Source organism: Miscanthus floridulus, chromosome 8 (assembly GCF_019320115.1).
Source record: "Miscanthus floridulus cultivar M001 chromosome 8, ASM1932011v1, whole genome shotgun sequence".
NCBI classification, from domain to species: domain Eukaryota; kingdom Viridiplantae; phylum Streptophyta; class Magnoliopsida; order Poales; family Poaceae; genus Miscanthus; species Miscanthus floridulus.
In genome coordinates this window covers 2644275-2671454 of record NC_089587.1, presented here as the reverse complement: position 1 = coordinate 2671454, position 27180 = coordinate 2644275, and the positions used below count along the sequence as shown (strand labels likewise).

The 27180-nt window shown below is 46.9% G+C and overlaps 2 protein-coding genes across 2 annotated transcripts; both read right to left on the bottom strand.

The window, feature by feature from the left end:
- Positions 1–9042: 9042 nt before the first annotated feature.
- On the bottom strand, positions 9043–10467 carry LOC136470880 (L-lactate dehydrogenase A-like). Its single transcript, XM_066468610.1, has one exon. The coding sequence runs from the start codon at positions 10369–10371 to the stop codon at positions 9304–9306; it is 1068 nt and encodes a 355-aa protein (XP_066324707.1). The 5' UTR covers positions 10372–10467; the 3' UTR covers positions 9043–9303.
- Positions 10468–20355: 9888 nt separating this feature from the next.
- On the bottom strand, positions 20356–23886 carry LOC136475510 (L-lactate dehydrogenase). Its single transcript, XM_066472986.1, has 2 exons — positions 23063–23886; positions 20356–20938 (listed from the first exon to the last, which is right to left on the bottom strand). The coding sequence occupies exons 1-2, from the start codon at positions 23681–23683 to the stop codon at positions 20492–20494; spliced, it is 1068 nt and encodes a 355-aa protein (XP_066329083.1). The 5' UTR covers positions 23684–23886; the 3' UTR covers positions 20356–20491.
- Positions 23887–27180: the final 3294 nt, after the last annotated feature.

Below are 27180 nucleotides of genomic sequence, written 5' to 3'. Positions count from 1 at the left end.
ATCGGGGCTGAGGCAACGTTCCCCCCGAACCAGGCTCCATACTATCCATAGGCTCGGAAGCGTTCTCCCCACGCATGCTTCGGCCCATGTCTTCACGGCGAACGTCCATCACCCACTCGGCGGAGACTTGCTCCGACACTGACCGCGCGTGCGGCAGCAAGCTCTCCTCGATCAATGGGATGTCCTCCATGCTTAGGCCTTCAGCATACCCGCTGCAGATAGTGGTGAAGTCTAGATTTAGGTGGTGCGTTGCCACTGAGGTCAGCACCCTCGATGCCTCGTAAAACAGCCTGCTCCTGACAAGGTCCTTGACCGTGTCTGGGACCTCCGCCAGCTGGACAGCAGGCACGCTAGTGCTTGGCACCGACCCGAAGACTTCCGAGATGACGAGCTAGGCAACGTTGCAGATCTAGTCAAGGTCCCCCTCAAGAGCACATCGCTCTTCATGGGACTTGGCTAGCTCCTCCGCATTCCGGCTGAGGGTCTCCTTGGTTGTCTCCAGGTTCTACTCCAGCGTCTTCACCTTTCCATCTAGCTCTGAAGGAGGGACAACAAGCTCAGGAACAGGCTGAAGAAAGAAACCAACGCAACGAAAAACAAGAAAGGGTACATACCAGCGCGAGAGTTCTCAAGGGCGAAGAATTCCTCCGCCTGTTGAGTCACCTACGCGCACAGCCGAGTGTTCGCCTCCTCCGTCCCCATCACCCGGCCTCGGAACGTGAGCACCTCTTGGTCCACCTCCGACCAGGCCCTCCACTCCGCCTCTAGGGCCATCTGCGCTGACTCCAGGGTAGCCTGTTCTGACGCCAAAGCACTCCGCTCTGGCTCGAGGGCCGCCAAGGCCTCTTGAAGCGCCGCCTCGGTGCTCGCCAGGGATGTCCGAAACCCTGTCTCAGTCTTCGCCTGGCGGGCTTTCATCATCTCAAGCCCTTGCTCAGCGGCAGTCGCCCGCTCCGCTGCACGCTGCCCCTCCGCCCGCGCCTCAGCTGCCCGGTCCTGGGACTCACGATGAGTGGACTCTACCCGATGCTCGAGCTCAGCCATCCGGGCGTATTCCGCCTAGAGGAAGTAAGACTTGTGGGACGACATATTCCTTATATCCTATGAAAAACAAGCATGCTAAAAACAACCGACAAAAGATTCAAAGGGCAAGTATAAGTACTAGAAACTCACCTCTACGACGAGCTATAGGTCGCCCTCAACCAACTACCGAGCGAACTGAGCCTGCTTTCGGGCACTTTCAAGCTTCGCCTATAGCTTGGTGAGCTCGAACACTACGGCATGCCCTTGCCCCCCAAAAATATCCTAGAGCTGACACTCTCGAGAATCCCAGAGGATGAACCGCGCCTTCGATGGGTCCTCAGAGCAGGGCCACTCTAGGTCACCCTCCGGCGAACCACCGGAGGGCCCAGCCTCCAACTGGACCACCGCCGGCTCCGACGGCGACACCAGTGGCTCCGCTGCAACATCCGCCTCGTCGTCAGACAGGATGTCCACCACCTCATTCGCATGGAACGCCGCCAGGCGTCCCAACTCCATCTCGGCCACACTTCCCTTTGGCGCCTTTGGCTCCGACGACAAGGATAAGCCATGCGGCCCTCCACCTAGCAAGATAGGGAGCTTGCCCTCCCTCGTCTCTTCCACCATGACCGGTGGAGGAGGGGCCGTGAGAGTTACCTCCGATGCAACCCCCGCCATTGGCACCAGGATCGCCGCCGCTGCCGCCTTATCAGCGCCGCCCCAGGGGGCCCCACCCCCGGGAGGGAACACTGCAGGGTAGGCCTCCAAGTCTCCTGCACGGGGGTCAGAGCGACGCTCAACCCTGGCATCCCCCGGCCGCTAACAGAAAGTGCGGGTAAGTCACCCTCCAAAAAGCTCAACCAGTGGAGTATCGAAAAACAATAGAAAGAAAAACATACCAGAAGGTGAGTGGCACAACTCTAAAAGCAGGGCCTGATGTCGATGGGCCTGCAGCACGAGGACTGCTCCTAGGCTGTGACCCATGCCCCCTCACTTTAGATGGGGGTGGAGTCATCCTGACCAGCTCCTGCCCGGCCTACGGGTCACTATGACCTTCGGCTCAGGACTCCCCGACCAGAGCAGCGGACGGAGCATCCTCCGACTGCAAGACGCGCGTCGCCCAGGGGCCAGTCTACTCCTCAGACTGCCCGGACTGCTCGACCGCACCCACGGTAGGTAGGGCCTCCTCCGGCTGTGAGCCAGGTGTTGGCACCAGTCCCATCGGCGCACGAGTGCCGGTCCGCTCCTTGGACCGCCCGGCTCGCTCAGTCGTGTCCGCCACGGGCAACGACAGGACCGGCGACACCACCGAGGGGCGCGGTGATCGCGTCCGCTTCGCCACTCATCCATCGACAGCGTCCACGCCCGCCACACGCTTCCTTGACGCGGTGATCGCGTCCGCTTCGCCACTCGTCCATCGACGGTGTCCACACCCGCCACACGCTTCCTCGACGCAGGAACCTCTGCACGCTGCGCGACCTCCTGCTCCTCACCGACGGACATTGCCGTAGGGTCACGACGCTCCACCGAGGTCACAATGACCTCCCGACTCTCCTCCTCATCGGAGAAGACCATGTCATCCAAATCTGTAGGATCATCCGACGTGAGTTCCGACTCGATGTCGCTCCTACGTTCCTCGATCCTCACGCACCGAGTGACCTCCTCCTTCTTCTCTTCCTTCAGTTGAACCTCCCTGGTTCTCTTCTTCTTTCGGGCGTCTGTCGCTGCCTTCTAGGCGGCCTGTAGGGACCTGCCCTCTGGTCCCTTAGGAAGGTGTGGTCGGCACTTGTACCTTTCAAGCCCCAATAGAACGGATGGCCCGAGATCAAGAAACAGCAAAGGTAGAGGAAGAAACACGAACAAAATAAGGGATCATACCAGGTTGGACACGACCGAGGCATTGAACGGTATGGGTTTCCCCACAACCGTATCCTTGGACCTCAACTGTAGCACCCAGCCAAGGCGACTCTAGACCTCGTTGTCTAGCAGGTCCTCCGATGACGCACGGTTTGAGTCTGACCGGCCACCGTACATCCACATCGGCCGCATTCTCTCCACCAACGGCGCAACCCGGTGGCGGAAGAGGGTGTGGAACACCTGCACCCCATCAAGAACGAGCCTTACGAGCTTCCACAGCTCCTCCTCGATTACCTCCACCTTGTGCCTCTCTGTGCAGGTGCAACCCCATGACCAACTTTTCTGCTTCACCGGCCTCCCACCAGTGAACGCCAGAAACGGCGCCTCCATCGGATTCTATATGTAAAACCATTCCCCATGCCATCCTCAGTTGGAGTCACATGGGGTGTACGTGGGATACACACCTCCTGCACTTGGCTTCCTCTACAGGGCGAACCCCCCCCACCGGTGCAGTCTCGACCGAATTCCCCACCATCATAGCTCTCCTAGAGAAGAAAAGCCAGAAGAGATCTACGTGCGGCTCCATTCCAAGGAAAGCCTCGTAGATGGTGATGAAACCAGCGATGTGCAGCACCCCCATCCGATTGAGGGGCTGTAGCTCTAGACCCCACTCGTTGAGGAGCCCGTGCAGGAACCAGTGAGCGGGGTATCCTAATCTACACTCATGAAAGGTAAGGAAAGAAACCACCTCATCGGGAGGAGGTTGCAGGAACTCCTCCCTCCTAGGGACCGTCTAGTGCGCCACCTCCTGCGGCGACAGAAACCCCTTTATGATGAAAGCCTCCAGCACTGACGTCCTCATGGTGGATGACCTCCAGTCTGACATTTTGGTGAGTTCCTCTCTTCTCCCTCGCTCTCTCCCCTTTCTTCCCTAGAAACCTCCGCGGCTCTCAGGAACGCTCACGGCAAAAAAGGAAGAGAGAAGGCGACGGCAGATGAAGAATAGGCAAAAGAACGGAACGAAAACCCTCTCCCTTCTCCTACTTAAGGAAAAGGGAACAACGGTTAGGGAAGGACACGCTGATCGGGGAAGCCAGAACGACGGAGCAAGAATTTCTCTCTTTTCCATTTAATGCAGATAAGACATGCCTTGACCGATGAGACGTGCTTTGCCTGACGGAACGGCTCCTGATCGAAGGGACATGGCCTGGCCATGGCCCACCACTACTGCACGATCAACCACTACCACATGATGGGCACAGGAACCGAAGTGCCACCGCATGTGGGCGGCTCCCCGCTTCCCCAGGCCAGACCTAGAAGAACCCAAAGCGAAATCTTCCACCGGAAGAAACCATCCGACCCCCTGAGTCGATCGAATCACTCAGGATAGACACCAAATGACAGGTAAGGAAGCAAAGGGGTGCCCCATGTAGGCCATGCCGACTCCATCATGAACGACGAGCACGGGTCCCGATCGGACATTTCTGACTAAAGCTCTCTAAACCCCGTCACTCAGGTCGTCAAGGTTCCGGTCAGACATTTCCGACCGAAGCTTTCCAAAACCCCATCACTCAGGCCATCAAGGTGAGCATGTGTTCATTAATACAAAAACTGTTCACATGAGGACTCACCCACGATTGACAAGCGTAGGTCCCGGTTAGACTTTTTTGACTGAAGCTCTCTGAACCTCATCACTTAAGCCATCAAGGTAAGCAGTACCGAACCCCTCTATTTCCTTATAAGTCATTTCATACATCCATACGTGCATCTCATTCCATACGCCCGCGCCTCCAGGATGATTCGGGCCCTAAACCGCCCAGAGGCTCAAGAACTAAGCATCGCACGTGCAGCGAAATGCATCAGAACGCTCCGTGTTGCGTCATGAAGCGGCGGTTGCCTCATTCGACATGAGTAACCAATAGAGCTAGGGGAGAAAACCATAGATGAGCATCGTGCGGCCCTCGCCCGATCTGGTAGACCGAGTCATCTCAACCTTCTCGTTCGATCCTGAACCTCTCGCTAGGCCCACAGAATCTCCATCGAGGGGAGGCCACTAGGCCACCCGGGTCGGTCTCCGAAATGACCTAGGCATCTACCGGGTTGTAGGTAAAGCAGTAGTGGAATATCACAAGAGGGCTATGCCAACCCCGTCACGAACGACGGACCCAGATTCTGCTCGATCACACCCATTAGCGAACTCACCGAGCTAGTCTTCGAGCCCAAGCGATCGGGACAAGCGACGAAACTTAGCCCCTCCGGTTGTGAGGAACCAGACGGGGTAACACACACAACTCACATCGACCCCCACGAAGGCCCGACAGGGCTCGGGGGCATAAGACAAATGCTAAGGAAGCGACCTCGAACTCACCAGATCCACGACTATGACTCGCCCGGTCCCTCGATGCGCACCGACGCCAGGATTCGCGAGCACCGCCTCATCCGATCTTTTAACAAACTAACTACGCTTCGTCTTCACTCCAAAAAAAACCTAGGACCATGACCCCAAACTCGCGTCGACAGGATCTACGACATCCAGCTACGGCTTGGGACCGCGACTCCAAACTCGCATAACGGCTTCACTTCCGACTGCGCTCCAAAAACCCTAGGAGCATGACCCCGAACCCGCGTCGATAGGATCAATGACATCTGGCTATGGCCTGGGACCGCGACTCCGAACTCACGTAACGGCTTCACTTCCAACCGTGCTCCAAAAACCCTAGGACCGTGACCCCAAACTCGCGTCGACAGGATCTACGACATCCGGCTATGGCCTGGGACCACGACTCCAAACTCGCGTAACGGCTTCACTTCTGACTGCGCTCCAAAAATCCAGGGACCGCAACTCTAAACTCGCGTGAAACCTAACTGAACTAATTACCTCGGCTGCCTAGGCTGTGCTAAGACCAGGGATCCACGAAACCAACCCGCCCGGTCCCACGGCGTGCACCGACGCCAGGACCCACGGGCTCGGTCTCATCGTACCCCTAAAAAAACTAACCATTTCAAAACTACGGCGCGCATCAATGCTAGGGTTTATCTAAACTAAGTCCCTCACCCGATCCCACGGTGCGCATCGACGCTAGGATCAGTGAGCTCTCTCACGACCGAACTAACTCCCTCACCCAATCCGACGGCGCGCATCGACGCTAGGATCAGTGAGCTCTGTCATGCTCGAACTAACTTCCTCGCCGGATCCACGGTGCGCATCGACACCGAGATCAGTAAGTTCTGTCTCAATCCAATCCTCGCGCCTAAAAACACCTCGGCTGCACAACGACGCCTTGGTTGACAAAATTCCGTCTCAAACTAAAAACACGCACACACGCCCGCTAAAACAACACCCTCCAGACAGTTCTGCCCGAACCACCTGGGGGCTTAGGGGCTACACCCGCAGGTGTGCTCGTGCACACCCGTCGGCAAAACAAAAAATCCCCTAGACAATTCTACCCGAATCACCCGGGGGCTCGGGGGCTCATGTCGAGTTCATAAACCCGAGGTCCCTCGGGGACCGGCTTCTGTGCCAAGGCTTGGCCCAAGAGTCTAAAAACAACAGGGCAAAGGAACAGTCCAGCAACCGACCAGAAGGCTAGGCCCAAGAAGAGCAACGCCCGCTCGTCAGCTACTTTGGCCCACCTCTCCGATCGAAGCGCTCAATTCAGGCTTCAGCCACCTCCGGATGGCCTCTCCGATCAGAAGGCCTGCCCCGAGCCCTACTTCTGACTCTTTCCCCACGTCCCTCCGACCAGGGCTCGTAGGAACCCTGCTCACCGCTCTTCTCCGACCGGCGCACTCAGAGCCGACTAGAGCCATCCAACCAGGGACGTCCGCTCGGTAGGAACCAGAAGACATGCGGAGAAAGGCAAGGCAAGGCTCACAAGTCAAAACCACTGTACCAGGGACCATATCCTACACAGAACAATACTCTACAACCACCTGACACAAACAGTATTGTAGGCGCCGACATCTCCCTCTATAGTATTGTAGGGGTCGCTAAAACTCCCATACGGTAAGACCCCCCTCGTGTCTCTAGACATCGATAGCGGTATGGGCATCAGGATTTATCGTACTGGGTGAACATAGCGTGACTCCTCATATGCCTCTAGGCATCAAACAGTATTTGCAGGTATCGACGTCCACCATCCCTGAAAAAGACAGCATGACCTCCTGTGTGCATATGATATTCTATAGCGATAGCAACAGTGTTGCAGGCGCCTACCACTATCTTGTACCTGTTGGTGTGGGCAACAAGGCTTGGTAGGCGTGGGCAACAAGGCTCGGCAGCATACGTCCCTCACCCTCTCAATTGTAAAGCCATCCCCTTCATCTATAAAAGGCGTTGCGCTTCCTCCAACAAAGAAGACCGAATCATCCAAGCTCAGTTCCTTTAGATTCATTAGTCCAATAGCTCACAACCACAGAACCGCAAGGTTTAGACCTCAAGCACATGCTTGAACACTTAGCTCATAGCGGAGTCCCCGTCGCTCTTGGCCCTTCCGACCGGAGCCAATCGGGCCTCTTGTACACCCCATCTTTCTCCTTCTCGTTTGTAATCCCATAGCAAACTTCGAGCACCTAGGCTCAGGAATAAAGTCATCGACCGACCCCGACTGGACGTAGGGCACGTTGCCTGAACCCGTATAAATCCTGTGTCATTGAGTGCTAGGCCACCTTCGATCACAACGTATAACAAAACTACAAATATTCACTAGTTGGTCACTTTCTGTACCGACAGGGAGCGAGACATTTGTTAAAATTACCCGCTTACCACTGGTTATACACATGAGGATACAAGCTCGTTCTTTCCCAAATCGAGTGAGCACGAGCTCCTTCTCCGCCCCGTCCTCTCCTGCTCCACCGTCCTCTTGTCCATCCCGGGGCTAGGTTTCTAGGCCGGCGGACGCTGGAGGCTGCCTATGGCTTCCCTCCACCCCTCCTCTCGTCCTCTGCTACAGGGGAGGTCGGTGACTACCTTCTTCGCTCGCGGCTGATGAGCTCACGATGACAAGGGGAGGCCTTGGTGGATGAGCTCACGGACCCTCATTGTGCAGATCAACGATGGCCTGAGGAAGAAGAACATGTGTAGAAAAAAGGGTGAAGATGTATAGGGAGATTGACATGTGGAGTCATAGAGGGTATGTGGGGCTGCTGATATAGTAGTGTCTATCGGTTTCACAGTTGTTTCAAACGAACGGTTTTTTCTCTTTCTCACAGCCCATAGCTCATAGCAACTTTTCCACGGCTCACAACTCACAACATCTTTTCCACGGCCATAGAAACACCATTAGCCTATTCATCTACTCTGGAGGCACCTTTGATCCTTTCTGTAATAGTGCTGGCAGTTTTTCTAGCACGGGAGCTTTTAGTGTGACTTCCTCCATTGGCCTTGATACTCATGCCAATGTTTGTATCGTCCCCCACTTGTGTGTCTATGTTTTTTTATGTCATGCGAGGATATTCACCATCCCCGTGTTAAATTATAGGCGTACGATAATCATGGGGAAAATATATTTCAATAAGAAGAAAGTGTGAAATATATCATAATTACAAGTGATGGAGCAGCCTTAATTGCATCAGTGCCAAAATCAAACAAAACTGATCCTTCCTTGCAAAAAGAAATTGAGGATAATGTTATCGTCTGTGTCACGATGAAACAAACCAAATGCAAAATTAATACTAACTGAGAGCATCTTGAGCAGAAGCCCTCAAATCAGTGCCCCTACTTTTGATTTGAGGACTCTCCACATATTTGAGGGCCTGGTTTTTGTCTCTGCTCCTGCAGGAGCCATTAAATCCTTTTAATAATCACCGACAATTTGAATCCACTTGTCATCCTCAATGCTCTACCAGTTGAGCTACCACAACGCAAATAGAAGAAAATTGTCGTTTCAGGGCTTGACATAGAGCCCAGAAATAGGTGCAGGAGGGAGGATTTGGGTTTCCACCCAAATAAGCTTGGCATAGAGCCCCTAGAAATAATGGATGCGGGAGGGAGGATTGGGTGTCCATGCAAGTTTGAAGGCTCTAGTAGGGGCTCTGTTGTATCTCTGTTTTTGACCTAGCCACCCATATTTAGCTACTGGCTCAAGTAGAGGTCCTGCTGAAATTATTGTAATGCAACCGGAAAACACATAGTTTTTTATCAAGTTACAAGGTAGGCATACATACTTTTCTCAAATAAAAAAAAGGTAGGCATACATACAGATTCAAAATACAATGGTGTCAAGACTTGCATTGAGAACTAGCAAATGATTACATCGCACGATAGATGAACCAAATGCTTGCCCCATGCATAATTTTACAGCATAAAATAAAAATCTTATTTGGTCGCCTATATATAATTAACAAGCGGCATCAATAATGAACTCCTCCCTTCCCTTCGTCGTCCCAAAACAAAAAATATATGATCAGATCAGCTATAGATAGAGCCTAGAGGCCGAGGAGCTGGGTGTTCTCCCAGAGCGTCTTGGCGGAGCGGCGGAGCCTCCTGGTCTCCTCGTCGGTGAACTCCATGTCGGCGACGCCGAGGACACCGGCACGGCCGAGCCTGGCGGGCAGGCTGAGGAACACCTCGTGGTCGTCGGGGATGCCGTGGAAGCCCGCGGCGAGCACGGACACCGGGTGGATGCGGCGCTGGTCGCGGAGGAGCGACGACACGAGGTTGGCCACCGAGTAGCCGATGGCCCACGACGTGTATCCCTTGAGCCCTATGACCTCGTAGGCGCTGTCGACGACGGCGCGGCGGATGCCCTCCAGCGCCTCCTCGCCGAAGCTGCTGTGGCTCTCCTGCAGCGACTTGAGGACCGGCATCCCGGCCACGCTCAGCGTCGACCACACCGCCACCGAGCTGTCGCCGTGCTCGCCCACCATGTACGCGTTCACGTCTTGCGCGTTCACGTCCAGGTGCTCGGCGAGGAGGAACCTGAACCTGGAGGAGTCCAGGTTGGTTCCCGACCCGATGACGCGGCTCACGGGGAACCCCGACAGCTTCCAGGCCACGTAGGTGAGCACGTCCACGGGGTTGGAGACGATCAGCAGGATAGCGTCGGGTGAGTGCTCCGCCAGCGCCGGCACGATCTTGCGGAACAGCGCCACGTTCCGCTGGAGGAGGTTCAGCCTCGTCTCCCCCGGGATCTGCCGCGCGCCCGCGGTCACGATGGCCAGGTCGGAGCCCCTAGTGACGGACATGTCGGTGTCGGACAACAGGCGCGTGCGCGGCAGGAACGCCGCGGCGTGCTGAAGGTCCAGCATCTCCCCGCGGAGCTTGTCCGGGAGAGCGTCCACCAGCGCGATCTCGTCGGCGAGGTCACGGGTGAGGATGGTCTGCGCGATGGCCATGCCCACGTTTCCAGCGCCGATGACGGACACCTTGGTCAGCCTCCGCCGGTGGTGCGACGTCGGCGTGGAGTCCATTCCGTCTGTCACCGGGCGGAAGAAGCCCGCGGAGGCGCCGTTGGCGTCGAAGCCCAGCTCGGAGAGTGACGTGGCCTTCTTCATCTTGCTGACTTGCTTTGCCTGCTGACGCTGCTGCTGCTAGCCCTGCTAGTTGGAGGGAGCAACGGGAAGTGTTTGTGGGTGTTTAGGGAGCCTTGGTTGTTTGCTGATCGATGCTGTGTGGTGAGATGATAAGGGCTGCTATTTATAAGCTACTAGCTAGTAGGTTATACTCGGAGCTAGGTAGCTAAGCGCCTAATAAGCCCCCTGAAACTGAAACCAACCGGTTTCAGCTTAACTCTGCGTCTTTTTCGATCGATCTTTCTGAAAGAAAAAAACTTTTTGAAAAAGGAAATGATACTAGCTTGACTTTATTATATATAGATATAGGTAGCCAAAGCAAACCAATGGCGTCTGTATGCGTCGTTGACAGCGTAAACTACTGCAGTACCAAATGAAGCTTCCTGAAAACAGAGGCGGTTAGGCGGTTTTCATTTGCACAACTGCATTGCATTGCATGCTTTTGATATGTATATGTACGGTCACACACACCGCGGCCGCACAGATACTTCTTCAGGCCTCAGTTCTTAAGCCGTTCTTAAGCCAGCCGATCGATTTGATTTTTTTTAGATACATAGCTTTTATTATACACCTAGTTATACCCTTTGTTAGATATATCATTGTTTTCCAAAATACCTAAAAAACAAATTATCCCTCTTTCTATAAGATTTAATGAAAATTAGTAAATCTTTTAATATAATTGCAATGCTTAGTGTGTAACTTGATAGTTTTTCTTTAGGGTTACTTTTTTTTACAAAAATGGTTGAACCCTACTAGTAACAATAGAAAACTAACTAATAACCAACCTATTGTTTCGTATTGTCGAGATCCTAAGTAAGAAACAGTCACTATGTGAATAAATACATTTATAAATGATCTTAGATCTATCATATAGTTGTAGCAACTACATTTTTTCTCTACAAAAGAAACATATCCTAAAGCTATGTATATAAAAAAACTAGAATCGCTTATGATTTGGAATGGAGAGTACAACTCTGAGTGTACCACTGTAGATGAGATGAAATATAGTAATTCCTTGTAGGAGCATGCATGTGATTTAGTGATTGTCGCATGCATCAATACCGGGATTCTTCGTTGGATTCCATGCATTGATTTTTTGTTATTGCAAGCTAAGCTAAGCTCTTTTCGAGGACGTATGTACACATATTACTAACAAGATAGGATGCATGTGTACTCCATCCGTCCCAAAAAGAATTCTCCCTCCGTTTATAAAAGGATATAATTGTCACTTTTCGACTAGTCAAATAATTAGAATTTAACCAAATTTATATAAAAATTATCAACATTTATGATACTAAATAAGTATCCTTAAATTAATCATGAAATATATTTTTTTAAATAAACTTAGTTGGAGATATAAATGTTAGTAATATTCACTATAAACTTGGTCAAAGCTAAACTAGTTTAACTGGCACAAATTCCATAGTTGTATTCTTTTGTGGACGGATGAACTATTATTCTTATTTTTCAAGGAGTCGATCTTAGCTTCGGCTAAATATATACACAAAGGGCCTGTTTGGATCCCCTCCTTCTCTAGAAGCTTTAAAACACTTTCTTAGCTCAGTTTTGAAATCTAAAGCTCTAATATGAGATGTGCTAAAGTTTAGAGCAGACTTTGGCTCTAAAGTTTAGAGGAGAGGATCCGAACAGGCGCAAAGTAGTAATATATTTTATAGTAACAAATACCTTTAAATAGATAATGAAATACATATTCATGATAAACCTACTTGGAAATACAAATAGTGATGCTATTTTCTATAAATCTATGTTAAAATCAATAAAGTTTTACACTTGATCAAGTCTAGGACGGCATCGTCTTCTTTGGAGCAAGCTGAGGGAGTACACACTAGTAGTAGATCCATGATGTATGGTATGGACATGCATGTGCTTAATATTACGTAGGTACGGTAGGTTAGATGGCGTATGTATATTCAGAAACAACTTGCATGTGTTCTACTACTATATGGTACTGCTATACATTCAAATTCAGGGGGCAGTGCAGGAGTGTAATTTGGATCCTCCACGTGGTCATCGTACGTCGCTGACCTTTTCTTTTAGACAAACATAATAATAAAATGTTAGATCAGCTTTTTCAGATCAAGTGGTTGATAAGTAGCGTAGCCCTTGTTTAGTTCGCGAAAAGTTTTTCCAAAAAGTGCTACAGTATCCATCACATCGAATCTTGCGATACGTGCATGGAGCATTAAATGTAGACGGAAAAAAAACTAATTGCACAGTTTGGTTGGAAATTGCGAGACGAACGTTTTGAGCCTAATTAGTCCATGATTGAACACTAATTGTCAAATAAAAACGAAAGTGTTACGGTAGCCAAATTTCCAACTTTTCGCGAAGGCGTACTTAAATAGGAGGCACCATTATTATATATATGCGCGCAATGCAAGACCTTACTGTGTTAGGCCACGTTTTAGGTCCGCCGATTTGGCGCCGACAAACGAACTGTAGGTACAGTGTCATTTTGTTTTTATTTGGTAATACTTGTCCAATCGTTGATTAATTAGGCTCAAAACGTTCGTCTCGCAAAGTATAACCAAACTGTGCAATTAGTTTTTGATTTCGTCAACATTTAGTACTCCATGCATGTACCGCAAGTTTGATATGACGGAGAATCTTCTTTTTTTACGGTGTCAAAGTTAGTGGTGGTAGTGCTGCAGCCTGCAGGTGAGAAGGCAGCAGTCGGCCCGGGTTGGCCGGCCGGATTCAACCTTGGAGAAGAGTTCGAGGCGTGGAAAGTAAAAAGAAGCCGGACGTACGGCCGGGGGCCGCGCACGCCGGTGCATGCAACCAAATACCGGAGGCAGCAGCCCGCCGGAATGGGAAATGTCGCTGCTGGTTTTCGTTGATTTTTGGTCTTCATTTCAATTCAAACAAAGTCATCGTGGGCGACGACATGCATGTCGTACGTCTCTCCTTCCTTCCTTGCATTAGGGGTCTAGATCTCCGTACTAGTAGTTTTACATTTGTTTTCATGTCCCTATCTAGCTAGCTGCTGCTTTGCTTTGCTTTGCTTGGGGATCAAGATCAATCCAAATCCAATGGTCAATGGATCGATCGAGTAGCCTGAAGTTGATTGGCCGGCCTGCCTGCCTGCATGGTCTCGTCACGGCATGTATATTGATCGGATCAACAACTGATCGATGTGTTGTGTACTTAATTGTTGACCTATTATTATGTTATTTAGTACTTTTGTTTATACCAGATTACAATATATATATATATATATACAAACTTTGCAGTTGTTTACCGATCGAATACAGTAGGTTTTGGGTGTGCCACACCCACACCCCATAGCAAATTAAAATCCTGCTGGATCGGCCTCTCTGATATGCATGACGACGATGTTTCCTTGGAAGGGACGGGACAGGAACAGACTTGTGAAACGCATAGACGGCCGGTCGTACCGTCTTGGCTTCGTACTTCATTTCTTCCCAGCTGAGGGAGGATGATACGATAGAATCATCATCCTTTCCTAAGTCGCCGGTTTTGACAAGGGAGAGACCTGCCTGACCCTGAAAGCAGATCGAGGCCACCATTTCTCACCTTTTTCCCTACATTTCCACATCATCTAGATTGTCGTCCTGCTATATATTCTTCTTCCACTGGTCGTTGTCGTCCTATATATATACATCGTTGGTCCATTTCCATGACACGACATACATGGCTACTATCTGCTCGGTCATGCGTGATACATACGTACGTACTCTACTACTTAAAACGTGTGGATTATTCATTCATGCATAGTACTAGTACTATCTATGCGTTGGATTGGACCAGGACCACACACAAGATATGCATGTCGTCAATTGTGTTGTGCATGCACATCTAGACGCACGTTCATTTCCGACCTGCAGCTTCCTCCTTGGAAGCTTCCATGAATATGATCTGCCTTTCGTGTATCATATACCGGTCATTGCCGGGCAGCCCAGTCCAAAAACGTGGCATGCCCCCAACTTCTCTTATGAGAAAGAAAAAAAAAAAAACTGCTGCTCCAGCACCCACACGGCCACTACACCTATGCATGTACTAAATATTAGAATTTGGGCATCGCCTATGTAATATATTATGCAAATTCCAAGTAAACCCTACTGGAAAACGAAATTCCCCTATCAGTGCAGAACCAACAATGCAAGGAAATAAAAAAAAATAGCGACATACACTACGTAGAAAAAGGTTTTTAGGGACGGCTGGTAAGCCTCTGTAGGGGCGGTTTTGCCAGCCGCCCCTATGAAAGGGTGGCTACAAATCACTGATTTGTAGGGGCAGTTCCCAGACCGCCCATACAAATCGATTTGTAGGGACAACTGGTGTTATCAGCCGCCCCCTACAAATCGATTTGTAGGGGCGGCTGGGTATTGAGCCGCCCCTACAAATCAATTTCCAGAAATCACGAAAAAATGGGCAAAAAAATAACAATTTGTTTTTAATCCGAGAAGGACCCCACCGGCAGCCACACACACCCTTACTTTACGGTTGTAGCATTTTTTCATGATTTTTGCACACTTTGCGCCGCTCGGGTTTCAAGCCCGCGACCTCTCACTCGCGCGTAAACTCCTCTACCACTGTACCTCATGATCACTTGTGTCTACGTTCCATTTTGGTTCCCCACATATTATACAAAACTGAACATAAATTGATTATTTGAGGCCCTAAACTAATTCAAATGAAAAAGTTGTCAACTACAAAGTTTTATAACTTTTCGAGATCCACAACTTTCATTTTGGTAGTTTCTCCATCCGAGCTCGTTTACAAAATTTAAATTTCAAATTTGAGAAATTCAAACGTAGTTTTCGATGACAAGATGATTTCAAATCAAAAAGTTATCAACTACAAAGTTTCATAACTTTTTGAGATCTACAAATTTCATTTTTGCTGTTTGTCCATCCGAGGTCATTTAAAAATTTCAAATTTCAATTTTTTTGAAATTCAAATGTAGTTTTCCTTGACAAGATGATTTCAAATTTAAAAGTTGTCAACTACAGAGTTTCATAACTTTTCAAGATCTACAACTTCTATTTTGATCATTTATTCATTCGACATAGTGGTAGTAACATTGTTCACAAATGTTACATATCCCTCTTATTGTTTATGAAACTATAAGAGAGATATGTAAATTTTGTGAACAATGTTATTACCACTTTATCGGATGAAGAAATGATCAAAATAAAACTTGTAGATCTTGATAAGTTCTGCAACTTCTATGTTCATGATTTTTTCATCTGAAATCAAATAGTATTTCAAAATAACGTTTGAAGTTGTTATTTTTTGAAATTCAAAATTCAAATAGATAAAACACGGTCACAAGAAAAGATGGATAAAATAATAGTGGTAAGAACACAATAAATTGATAGGGCATGATTTTAGAAATTTTTAGAAAAAAATCATCAAATTTAAAGTTAGCATGAGAGAGAAAGACTAGTTACAAGTTTTAGCCAGAGATTAAAAAGAGAAATCAGAGTTATTCAACAATTTCAAATTTTAATTTCAAACAGTATTTTCAAGTAGTAAATGATCTCAACTGAAAAAGTTGTCAACTACAAAGTTTCATAACTTTTCGAGATCTACAACTTTCATTTTGATTGTTTCTCCATCCGAGGTCGTTTACAAAATTTGAATTTTAGTGCTTAATTTTTAATACTCGGCATCTATTTGTAGAGGCACTTCAATATTGAGCCGCCCCTACAAATCCAATTTGTAGGGGCGGCTGGATATAGAGCCACCCCTACAAGTTGGGCCATTTGTAGGGGCGGCTGATAACACCGGCCGCCCCTACAAATCCATTTGTAAGGGCGGCTCATTTGGCAACCATTTATAGGGGCGGCTCAATATAGAAAGCAAGGCGTTGCTACAAATCGTTTTTGTAGTGGTGATATAGAAGAAATAGTTATCGGTGAACCAATTTTCTTGTCGGTTCGAGTCGACAGAGAAATTTTCGGCCGTGAGAGTTGAATGATTACACCCCCGCACGAGGATGATAATCACGAGATGCACGCCTTGTCAAGGCTAACCACGATGGATGACGAATTAACGAGAACCGAGAAGAAGAAATTCATATATAGAATCTTACCCAAATACACATTGTATGCTATGAGACTCTGTAATTCGCAACATACGCTCTGGATCCAGCATCGTGTTAGATATAGATTGGAAGGAAGAGGAAGACTTGGAGAACGGAAGGAGACAAAGAACCAATTGGGTAAGGAAGGGAAAAGCAGGACCGCACGTATATGCAGCCGCATGTTCTATCTCAGCCATTCTTGATCTCTGCAGCATGAATCTTCAAGCATCTCTTCTCTCTCTCTCTCCCTCTCCTCTACCGACACCACCACCGCCCATGGCATTGTTTCCCCAAGCCAATGCTGCCCCAGGGCGACAACCACAACTCTGGTACCGCACTGGCCTCCGCTGTGCTTAGCCATCGGCCCCGGCTCCTGCCACATCGTCTGCCATCGCGCTGGCTCCAGCAACCTCAAGCTCGCCCGTCACCACTATGGCCACGACCTTCTCTTCCTCTCCCTCTCTTCTTCTCCATCTCTGGCGGCCTTACGAAGGGAAATTAGATGGGAGAGACGGCGGCGAGGCGGAGGCGACGATGGTGCTGCCAGAGCACTAGTAAAGAACGGACTTTCGATTCAGCACATTAGTCTCGGCTAGCCTTGGACTTGGGACTAATATGACCATTAGTCCCTGGTCCAAGTTCCCTGGGCTTTAGAAGACCTTTAGTCCCGGTTGATAACACCAACCCGGACTAAAGAGCCTATATTAGTCCCGGTTGGTATTACCAACCCAGACTAAAGAGTCTTGACCTTTAGTCCCAGACTAAAGGTCCTTCGATGTGCATAATTCAAAAGAAAAGCATCCCACCTAAGGTCACATATGTTGTGTAGGTGAGGTGGAAAGGTACGCGCGAGACCATGCATGAGGTCTTGGGTTTGAATCCCACAAGCCGCAAAGGTGGAAGGCATTGTTTTTTTAGCCTAGGAGGACCTTTACTCCCGGTTGAGGCAACCGGAACTAAAAGACAATACTTTTAGTCTCGGATTCCTAGTCCCGGTTGAGAAAACCGAGACTAAAGCTAGTTCCCAACCAGGACTGTTGCCCACTTCTCTACTAGTGGAGCGGGCGGTGGAGGAAGCGGCCCGGCGAGGTTAGGGCGGGGGCGCATCGCGGGACCTGGCCCGCGCTCCTACGTCCTTACGTTGGCTTCGTTGGCCCGTCATAGTCTTAGCGTCCTCCTACGCCCATGGGAGGCCTGACGGTAGTGGCGAAGCCAGGATAAAATGTTGTTGGGGTCTACCAAAATACACTGTGCTAACTTTTAATTTGTGATAATATAATACTATAGACATATTAATGATATTCAACAATATAATATTATGGATACTAATTTATAAGCTTGCATATTATCAATATAAATATTATTTTCATGACCAAGATCCTTCACTTGTGTTAAATTGAAATCAACGGAACGATGTGACTTAGCCAACTCTATTAAACTATAAATTTTGTTATCACAAAAGATTTTTTCTTGGGATTGAAAGCAACGATACTAAGAGCAAGTAAAATAAAAGGGTTGTAGGTGAGCTATATGTTGAGATATAGGAGAGAGAAGGGAAGTAAGCTTAATTATCAGTCTTGCTCTAGGTGATTTCCTTAAGCACAAGAGATGAAGTCAGTTTTGTTTTCATTATTAAAAGCCTTTATAATAATTGATCTGATTCCCTTCTCGCAATGGATGAAGCTTGTTTTCTTTATAAAGAAACAAAATATGATGTGATATTGTTTGGTGTTTGCTTCTATTTTATATAAGTTTTATAACTGAAAAAAAACAGAAAAAAGTAAATGTTTCCTTATTTATCAGTTGGGGATTAGGGAACTCTAAACATCAACAAAAGAAATATGATGACTTCTTCTGAAACATAAGGAACAAATTGGGAACCGGTGAACTCTACAAATATTTGAATAGGATCCTTCTTCATCAATTGAAGGCACAATAGTTATTTTGGTCCCTCAACAATTAGTCGAGGCTAAATTTCATTCCTAAACTTTCAAAACGGCCGTTTCGGTCCTCAAACTTTAGTTTTAGGCTCAGTTTCACCCTTGACGATCGTTTCAGTTCTCAAATTTTGCATTTTGGGCTCAATTTCATTCATAAACTATCAAAGTGCATTTAACTTCTATTTTCAACTAAATTTTGTCTATTCAAAAAGAAAACTTTATCTTTTAGGCACAATTTCATCCATAAATTATCAAAATTTTAGATCTGCTATTGTTTTAATTTATCCGTGTATTCTTAAAGAATAAATAGTGTTCGATGTAACAGTAATTGCTCCCACAAATATGATTTAGTCAGATATATATAAACGATACCATTATAAGGTAACACTAAAAATAACAGCTTGGAATTATTAATGGCCACGGAAGAGTTTTTGGATGAATATTATTTTTCTATCTCCAATCGCTGGTGGTGTTAGAGGTATAACCAGGTGCAACAGTGCAGCGTTCCACATAGAACGTAGACAAAGTTGCGTTGAAAATAAAAGTTTAAAGAACAAAATACACTTTCATAGCTTATAAATAAAATTGAGCCCAAAATGCAAAGTTTGAGGACTAAAACGATCATCTTCATATCTTTAGGACGAAATTGAGCCTAAAAGTATAGTTTGAGGACTAAAACGTCTGTTTTGAAAGTTTAGGGATGAAACTGAACCTTGAATAATAGTTGAGGGACTCAAATGGTTATTCTGCCTCAATTGAATATAGGATCTTTCTTCGTCAATTGCAGCTGAAGAATTGGGATTTGGCCTTTTGGGTTACCTTATCTAGGTGCTTGGTAGAGTGACGAAGCCTCCTTGCAGTAGTTGCCAGGAGCCCAGGATGAGAACGACGAGCGATGTGCTGGTGCTGCACGTCCACGTACGAAGAAGACACGAACGGACTATTGCCTACTGGGTTGGGCTTTCCTTTTGCCCTTGGCACTGGCCACTTGCGTTAATGCGTACTAGCTGTGATGCAAGGTTGGCCGGCTGGGCCCTGCCACGCTAGACTGCTGGCCAGTGGCCACCGTCTAGGTCTGCGATTTACCGGGGTCATACATTCTTTTTTGCCGGGGTCTATGCTGGCCAGAATCGCACCGCGTAACGTAGCTTCGCCACTGCCTGACGGCCAAAGGTACGTGTGGAAAATCCACTTTCGAGTGAGGAAGCTTCCGAGTTAACGAGTTTGCTACAAATTTCTTGTCACTCTCTCTCCACGCTCTATAAATATATATAAGACCGTTGGCCCTATTGACGGGCGGTCCGACAGATGAGCGCGCGGTTGCCACCGTTGGCCCTAGACTTGGGCGGGCCCGCACACACGGTTTACAGTGTAAAAAGTGCTAAATGTTTTTCCTAGGTAGCGATATGTGTCCAGGACCTATGCACTAAGGCTTGTGGGCGAAAACCCATCCGGGCTCAATCTGCGCAGGTCTATTATTGACCTCCAGTTTGATGTCATCAAGGATCACCTCCATCTCCGAGCGCCAGGTGCTGCTATAGATGAGAAGGAAGAGGGAGACTTGGGGAATGTGAAGGATCGGAGGCAAACAAAGGAAGCTCCCGAGTGAACGAGTGTGTTACAAATTTCTTGTTTCTCTCTCTCTCAGCACGCTATACACACACACATCGTAGGCCAAGCACTCTCGAGTTCTCTTTGGGCCAAAATGAAGGAAGCTTGAGATTAATCATATCATAAATGACGAGTGATTAACTGCATCGGTGCCAAAAATGAAACGAGCTGATCCTTACAAAAAGAAATTGGGGATGATAATAATGCCGTCAATGGTTTACGACGATGAACCAATCAAACCAAATGCAGAAATCAGTACTACTACTAAGTGCTAACTAATGCAACTAGAAAACACATACTCCGGAGTAGTAATTTTATTGAACACCGGATGAACTGCTAGTGTGGTAGCAAGTAGCATGATTGATGCAGTAATTAACGGTTTTAATTAAGACAGTAACATTACGACGATCCAAAAATCAAACTGTTAAACACGACAAGATGGAATGGAGCGCGAATGAGATGAATGTAATGAGATCGATCAGAGGCCGAGGAGCTGGCAATTGTCCCAGAGCGTCTTGGCGGAGCGACGCAGCCGCTTGGCCTCCTCCTCGGTGAGCTCCATCTCGGCGACGCCCTGGACGCCGGCGCGGCCGAGCCTGGCGGGGAGGCTGAGGAAGACGTCGTTCTCGTCGGGGATGCCGTGGAACCCCCTCGCTAGAACGGAGACCGGGTGGATGCGGCGCTGGTCGCGGAGCAGTGAGGCGGCGAGGCTGGCGACGGAGTAGCCGATGGCCCAGGAGGTGTAGCCTTTCAGGCTGATCACCTCGTAGGCGCTGTCGACGACGGCGCGGCGGATGCCCTCCAGCGCCTCCTCGTCGAAGCAGCGGTGGCTCTCCTGCAGCGACTTGAGCACCGGCATCCCCGCCACGCTCACGCTCGACCACACCGCCACCGAGCTGTCGCCGTGCTCGCCCACCATGTACGCCTGCAATGCAAACAAATCGATCCATCAACATGCCGGCTTTCATTTCAGTAGCCTGCATCATGCAGGGGGGGAAGCATTGGTCACTCTGTGCACACTATATATCGGAGTGCCTAGTACTAAAAATTACATTTATGATACCAAATAAACATCATTAAATTAGTTATAAATATATTTGCATATATAGTAAATCTACTTGGAGACAAAAATGATAATAAACTTTGTCAAATTTAATTTTTTTTGGACTCATCCCAAGCCTAAAACTGCATTCTCTATAGGACGAAGTGTCTAAAGGAGTAGCTGCTATTATTTTTTGATTATATGGGTTTTGAGTAGACAATAATTGAAGGTTGAAACAAACTATTGTGATGCGATTGTGACACAACACTAGACATGTAATTAAACTGAATGTGCCTCTGCTAAGTGTTGTGTGCTGACTCGATTGCACATGTTAAGCTAAGATAAACTAAAATGACGAAACTAGAGCAAGTGCTATATATCACATTCTATTTGAGAGGCGCTTCCGCCGTAATCAGATGGGATGAAACTGCTCAACTTAATTACTCTTCGCATGTACGAGCAGAGTACTATCGATGGCTAGCAGAAATGATATGATGCACCTTTGAAATGAATAATGAGTACTAGACCCAAATGAAGCTGGAGTTACAGACTTAAGCATCGTGGCTCTCCAGGCACCAGGGGACGCTTTCAACCTGTAGTTGAATTAAGCTGCTGGTGGCTTTGAAAAAACTTTGGAGTGCCGGTCATCATGGTTCATGAACTGTGTGGTAGACGTAGTACTAGCATTAGTCGTGGCAGTTTTCTTAAGCAGGTGCACGAGGAGACCTATTGACAGACTTTGAAGAAGGTGGTCGGCACAAGGAGACAACCATGTGCGCCGCCCGGCCGGACAGAGGGCAAACAGTAGGCCTGTAAGCTGCTTATCGTTAAGGCCCCGTTTAGTTCCACCCAAAAACCAAAAATTTTTGCGCAGTATCCGTCACATCGAATCTTGCGGCACATGCATGGAGTACTAAATGTAGACGAAAAAAAAACTAATTACACAGTTTGCCGAGAAATCGCGAGACCAAACTTTCGAACCTAATTAGTCCGTAATTAGACACTAATTGCCAAATAACAACGAAAGTGCTACAGTAGCCAAAACCCAAAAAATTTTGGATCTAAACACGCCCTAAAATAAATTGAAATCAACAGCAAAACGTCACGATTTTTAGCAGCTTATCTGGTTACGCTTATTCCCACGGCTCCCATTTGTACTAAAAAGCGGAAGCTGCATCAGACCAGCTTATTTTGACCGCCGCTTTTACTCTATTTGTGCAGCTTATCTGGAAAACGCTTCCCAGATAAGCTGTACCAAACAGGGCCTATATACTGCTCAATTTTACATTTAAATCAAATCAAATCTTTTTAAATTTTACTACTAAGCTTATAAAAAATAGAATTAACATTTATGTCTTCAAATATACTTACTATGAAGATAGTATCAGTTTTGTCCTCTCTTTACACTGTCTACCATGTACGAGTATACTTAGAAAAGGGAATATTGTACTACTAGGCTTCCCGGTATCTATACTATAATATAAAAGACGTGCAATCTGAGAACTCCGATCGCTCTCACAAATCACTGTTACCGGCACAGTTAACGTGAAAGTTCTCTCTACAGTAGCGGATTTTTATGCACAGTAACGGTTTTATGTACGGTAACGGGTACGATATGAACAGTTCTCCTACCCATTAAGGAACAGTACAACTTTCGTTTTTTTGTTTTTTTTCCCAACACAACACAAACCTTTTTCCCCCAATATTACCCGCGCAACGCGCGGGCTTTGTGGTCATTATCATGCTTGCATAACATAATTGTTCATGCTTAGAAGTAAAATATTGTTTAAACTAATTAGGTAGTAGCACTAGATCCCTAGAATTAGTACTAGATCGAGAGGACAGGCAGAGAAGTAAAGTGATGTCCCCACATGGAGATTGGAGCAGATGCTCCCTCCGTCCCAAGTGGCCGGGATGGGCCCAGGTGTCACGCGACCCCACCACTCATGTCTCATCACGAACAGCCAAGAGAGAGAGAGAGAAAAAGAGCGACGGCGACAGACGCACCTGTACGTCCTGGGCGTTGACGTCGAGGTGCTCGGCGAGGAGGAACCTGAACCTGGACGAGTCGAGGTTGGTGCCGGAGCCGATGACGCGGCTGGGCGGGAACCCCGACAGCTTCCAGGCCACGTACGTCAGCACGTCGACGGGGTTGGACACGACGAGCAGCAGCGCGTCGGGGGAGTGCTCGGCCAGCGGCGGCACGATCTTGCGGAACAGCGCCACGTTCCGCTGCAGCAGGTTGAGCCTCGTCTCCCCCGGGATCTGCCTCGCCCCGGCGGTCACGATGGCGAGGTCGGAGCCCCTGGTGACGGACATGTCGGTGTCGGAGACCAGGCGCGTGCGCGGCAGGAACGCCGCCGCGTGCTGCAGGTCCAGCATCTCCCCGCGGAGCTTGTCCGGGAGCGCGTCCACCAGCGCGATCTCGTCGGCGAGGTCGCGCGTCAGGATGGTCTGCGCGATGGCCATCCCCACGTTGCCCGCGCCGATGACCGACACCTTGGTCAGCCTCCGCCGGTGGTGCCACGTCGGCGTGGAGTCCATGCCGTCGGACACGGGGCGGAAGAAGCCCGAGGAGGCGTCGCCGGCGTCGAACCCCAGCTCCGACAGCGAAGATGCCTTCTTCATCTTCTTGTGATTGGATGATGATCTGCTGCTGCGGATGTGTGTGATTGGCAAGGTTAATCTCTATCGATTAGTACCTTGGTTTCAAATCTTGGCGGATCGGATCGGATGGGATTAGATTGAGAGGCTTTCCCTGCCTGAGATTGGTGGATGTGGAGAAATGGCAATGGCTATGGCTACTCGTAGGAGGAGAAAGGTCCATCCTGGTATTTATATATTCAATTCCATTTATATCCTGGCTGTAGTCGCTGAAAACCGCTCATCGCAGTGGTTTAGGGGGTCCAGGGAAGAAAGTTTCAGGTCACATAAGACGTTCTAGGCTAGCTAGAAGGACTAAATATAGGAGGACTAAATATAATAAGTTAATTATAAAACTAATTACATGGATAGAAATTAATTTACGAGACGAATCTATTAATCCTAATTAATTCATCATTAGCATATGTTTACTGCAGCACCATATTGTCAAATCATGAACTGATTAGATTTAATAGATTCGTCTCGCAAATTAGTATTCATATGTGCAATTAATTTTATAATCAGTCTATATTTAATATTTAAAATTAATATCAAACATCCTATGTGACTAGGACTGGAAATTAGTCCATGAAACCAAACATGCCTACCACTTTACCTGCTGGAGCTGAGGGCTCCCCATCTTATCTACTCCTCCGTTAAAAAAACATACTAGTAAAGTGATTTAAGGTTGACCAAATTTATATTAAATAGTAACTCTTGGATCCGTGCTCGATCAGATTAATGTAGTTTATGTATGACTAAATTTATATTAAATAATATTCATATTTACATCTCCAAATAAATTTATAATAAAAATATATTCTATTCTATAACTAATAGCTAATCTAATGCTACTTATTTTGTATTATGAATGTTTATACTTTTATATAAATTTAATCAAAGTTCCGTTTGATTTTCTCAAAAAATGAGAATTATATTTTTATGGACAGAGAAAATATTTTAAATGTACAAGCTTTTTTAAAAAAAAAATCATGTTTCAAGTGAAACATTTTTATATCTTTTTAACAACCAATGACAAATAAAAGTCAAAAATAACTGTAACCAAAAGGTTGATGCTATTGATTTTATTGTAAAAAGTGATTTCACTACTTAAAACATCATATTTTCATACAACTTTCTACCAAGCTTTAATCTTAAGGATGGTGGCACACTTGCATCTTGGAAGTTGGAATAATAAGAGTTAGCATATTCTACTTTCACCTAGGAGGAGTAGTGCTTCTTCTTTCTATATTCGCTTCCCTTTGTGAGTCTTTCTTGTTCGAAAAGAGTGCTGACTTGACTCTACTACGTGCAAGTTGGTGATAAAAAATTAACTGACTCGTACACTGGCGCAGAAGATCATCATCAACAATACGAAAGTGTACGGACTACGTAGCGATCGAAACAAACAAAGGCGCGTACTACATGGTTTTGTTACCTTTTCTAATTTAATATGTGTAAATGACATGAATTTGAGCATGGCGGTGCTACCAGCAGTACACTGTACTTCCTCCGTTCCCAAATAAATCTATTCTTAGAATATGTGTCAGTCAAACATTTTTAAATTTGACTAATTTTATAAAAAAAGTAATAACATCTATAATATAAAATAAGCACTTTATAAAAATATATTCTATGGTAAATCGAATTATACTAATTTGATATCATAAATCTTAGCAATTTTCTTTAGAAATTTAATTAAAGTTTAAAAAATTTGATTTAAGACAGCTCTAGAAATCTATTTACTGAGGAAAAGAGAGAGTGTATACAATTTATCTAATAGTATAATGACGCAGCCCCAATACGTTATTATGATTTGGTTCCCCGTTGTGATTGCAAGCACAGCAAATCCACGTACTACTAGTCAAAAACCAGGGAAGCTAGTTTATTACTCCTTGAAAGGTTCGTATCGGAAAGCGATTAATCAGCAGCCAAGTCGCTGAAACGAAACGAAAGGAGAAAGCAGCCCTGCTGGCGAGGCAAATCCTGGAGCTCAGCAGCCGGTTTTCAATCACCAGAGTGTCTGGGTTTCCTCCCTTTCCTCTCGCTTTCCTTCCCTTGGAACCTGACCTGAACAAACGTGCCAAAAACCACGCGTACTGGCCGGCCACTCTTGTTTTGCTTCACCGACATCGATCCACAAGCTGCGTGCTGCATCCTGTTTTCTCTAGTTTCGTTCCTTTCCTCCTCGGCAAGTCAGTATACTAGCCAGTGGAGATTTTTGTTTTATTCTAGTCAATCTAGATTCTAGAGCATTGTTTCAGCTTGTTGAAATCTAATGCTTTTACTGCCAACCGAACTGACTGATTTTTCCAGGTTCTACTGCTATGGGGTCACGCCAAGGCTTCTGGATATCATGCCGAATGGCACGACAGGAAAAAAAAAGAGCTTGTGTTGTTGAGAGCAGAAGAAGTACTCGAACATAAAATGTTAATAAGTACAGAGACGAGAGAGTGAACAAACACTCCTTACTCAATTTCATGTGCCCTTCATTTGATCACCCTTGGATCATCATGAAAATTCCTTGGAATATCCAATAAGGAAAAAAATAGAGGAATACCAATATATGAGGAAAAACTAGTTAAAACTTCAGTGAAAAAAAAAGAAAAACACCATGATATACAATCACCAATGTTATTCACCTTTAAGATAAACTCAAAGCTTCAGTAGGCTAAAAGCACCTTGAGCATACGATCAGTATGCCCCAAATATCATCTTCTAAAATCTCAGTGGACAAAATAGATGATATGGCATATAACTTTGGGTTGGCATTGCCTCGTTAAACATTCTATATGAGAAACCCCAAACGGGAAAGCCTACACAACAAAAAGAGTACGATGCAGCTTATATCCCAATCTCATCTTCTAAAAACCATGTGAAAAATAGATGATATGACAATACCCTTGTGTTGATATTACCGCATTAAAACTTTATATAAAAACCCCAAAGAAAGAACACATACAAAGAAAAGATTTTATAATGTGATGTTTGTAACAAGTTGTCAATTAGAGAGCCTCTCCCCTTGATAAGTGCAAATCTCAAAGTCGTAAGAGCATCTTGCTACCTAAAACACACCTCTACTTCTTTGTTTAGGTAGCTACCAATTTTCATACTACTCATATTTTGGGGTTTACTCCAGCAACACTACCTAAAATAGACCCCCCCCCCCAAATCAATCCTTGCAGAGGATGACATGTGGGACCGACCTATCATTGTCTCTCATCTTCTTCTTCCCATTGACGGCTGGAGCATAGACCAGGCGACGCCGGGGAGGGCTCTCCGGAGTAGGTCGCGCCGGGGCGGGCTCGCCAGAGTCGCGCCGGGGCGGGCTTGCCAGAGTCGCGCCGTGTAACACCCTTGGTGTTACACCCTAAATCATTTACTAAAACATGTCATGAGCATCATGTTTATGTGTTAGTGCATGTGATAAAGTGTGTAGATCAATTTCTTGTAACCTAAAATGACTAATAAAAATGTTAAAC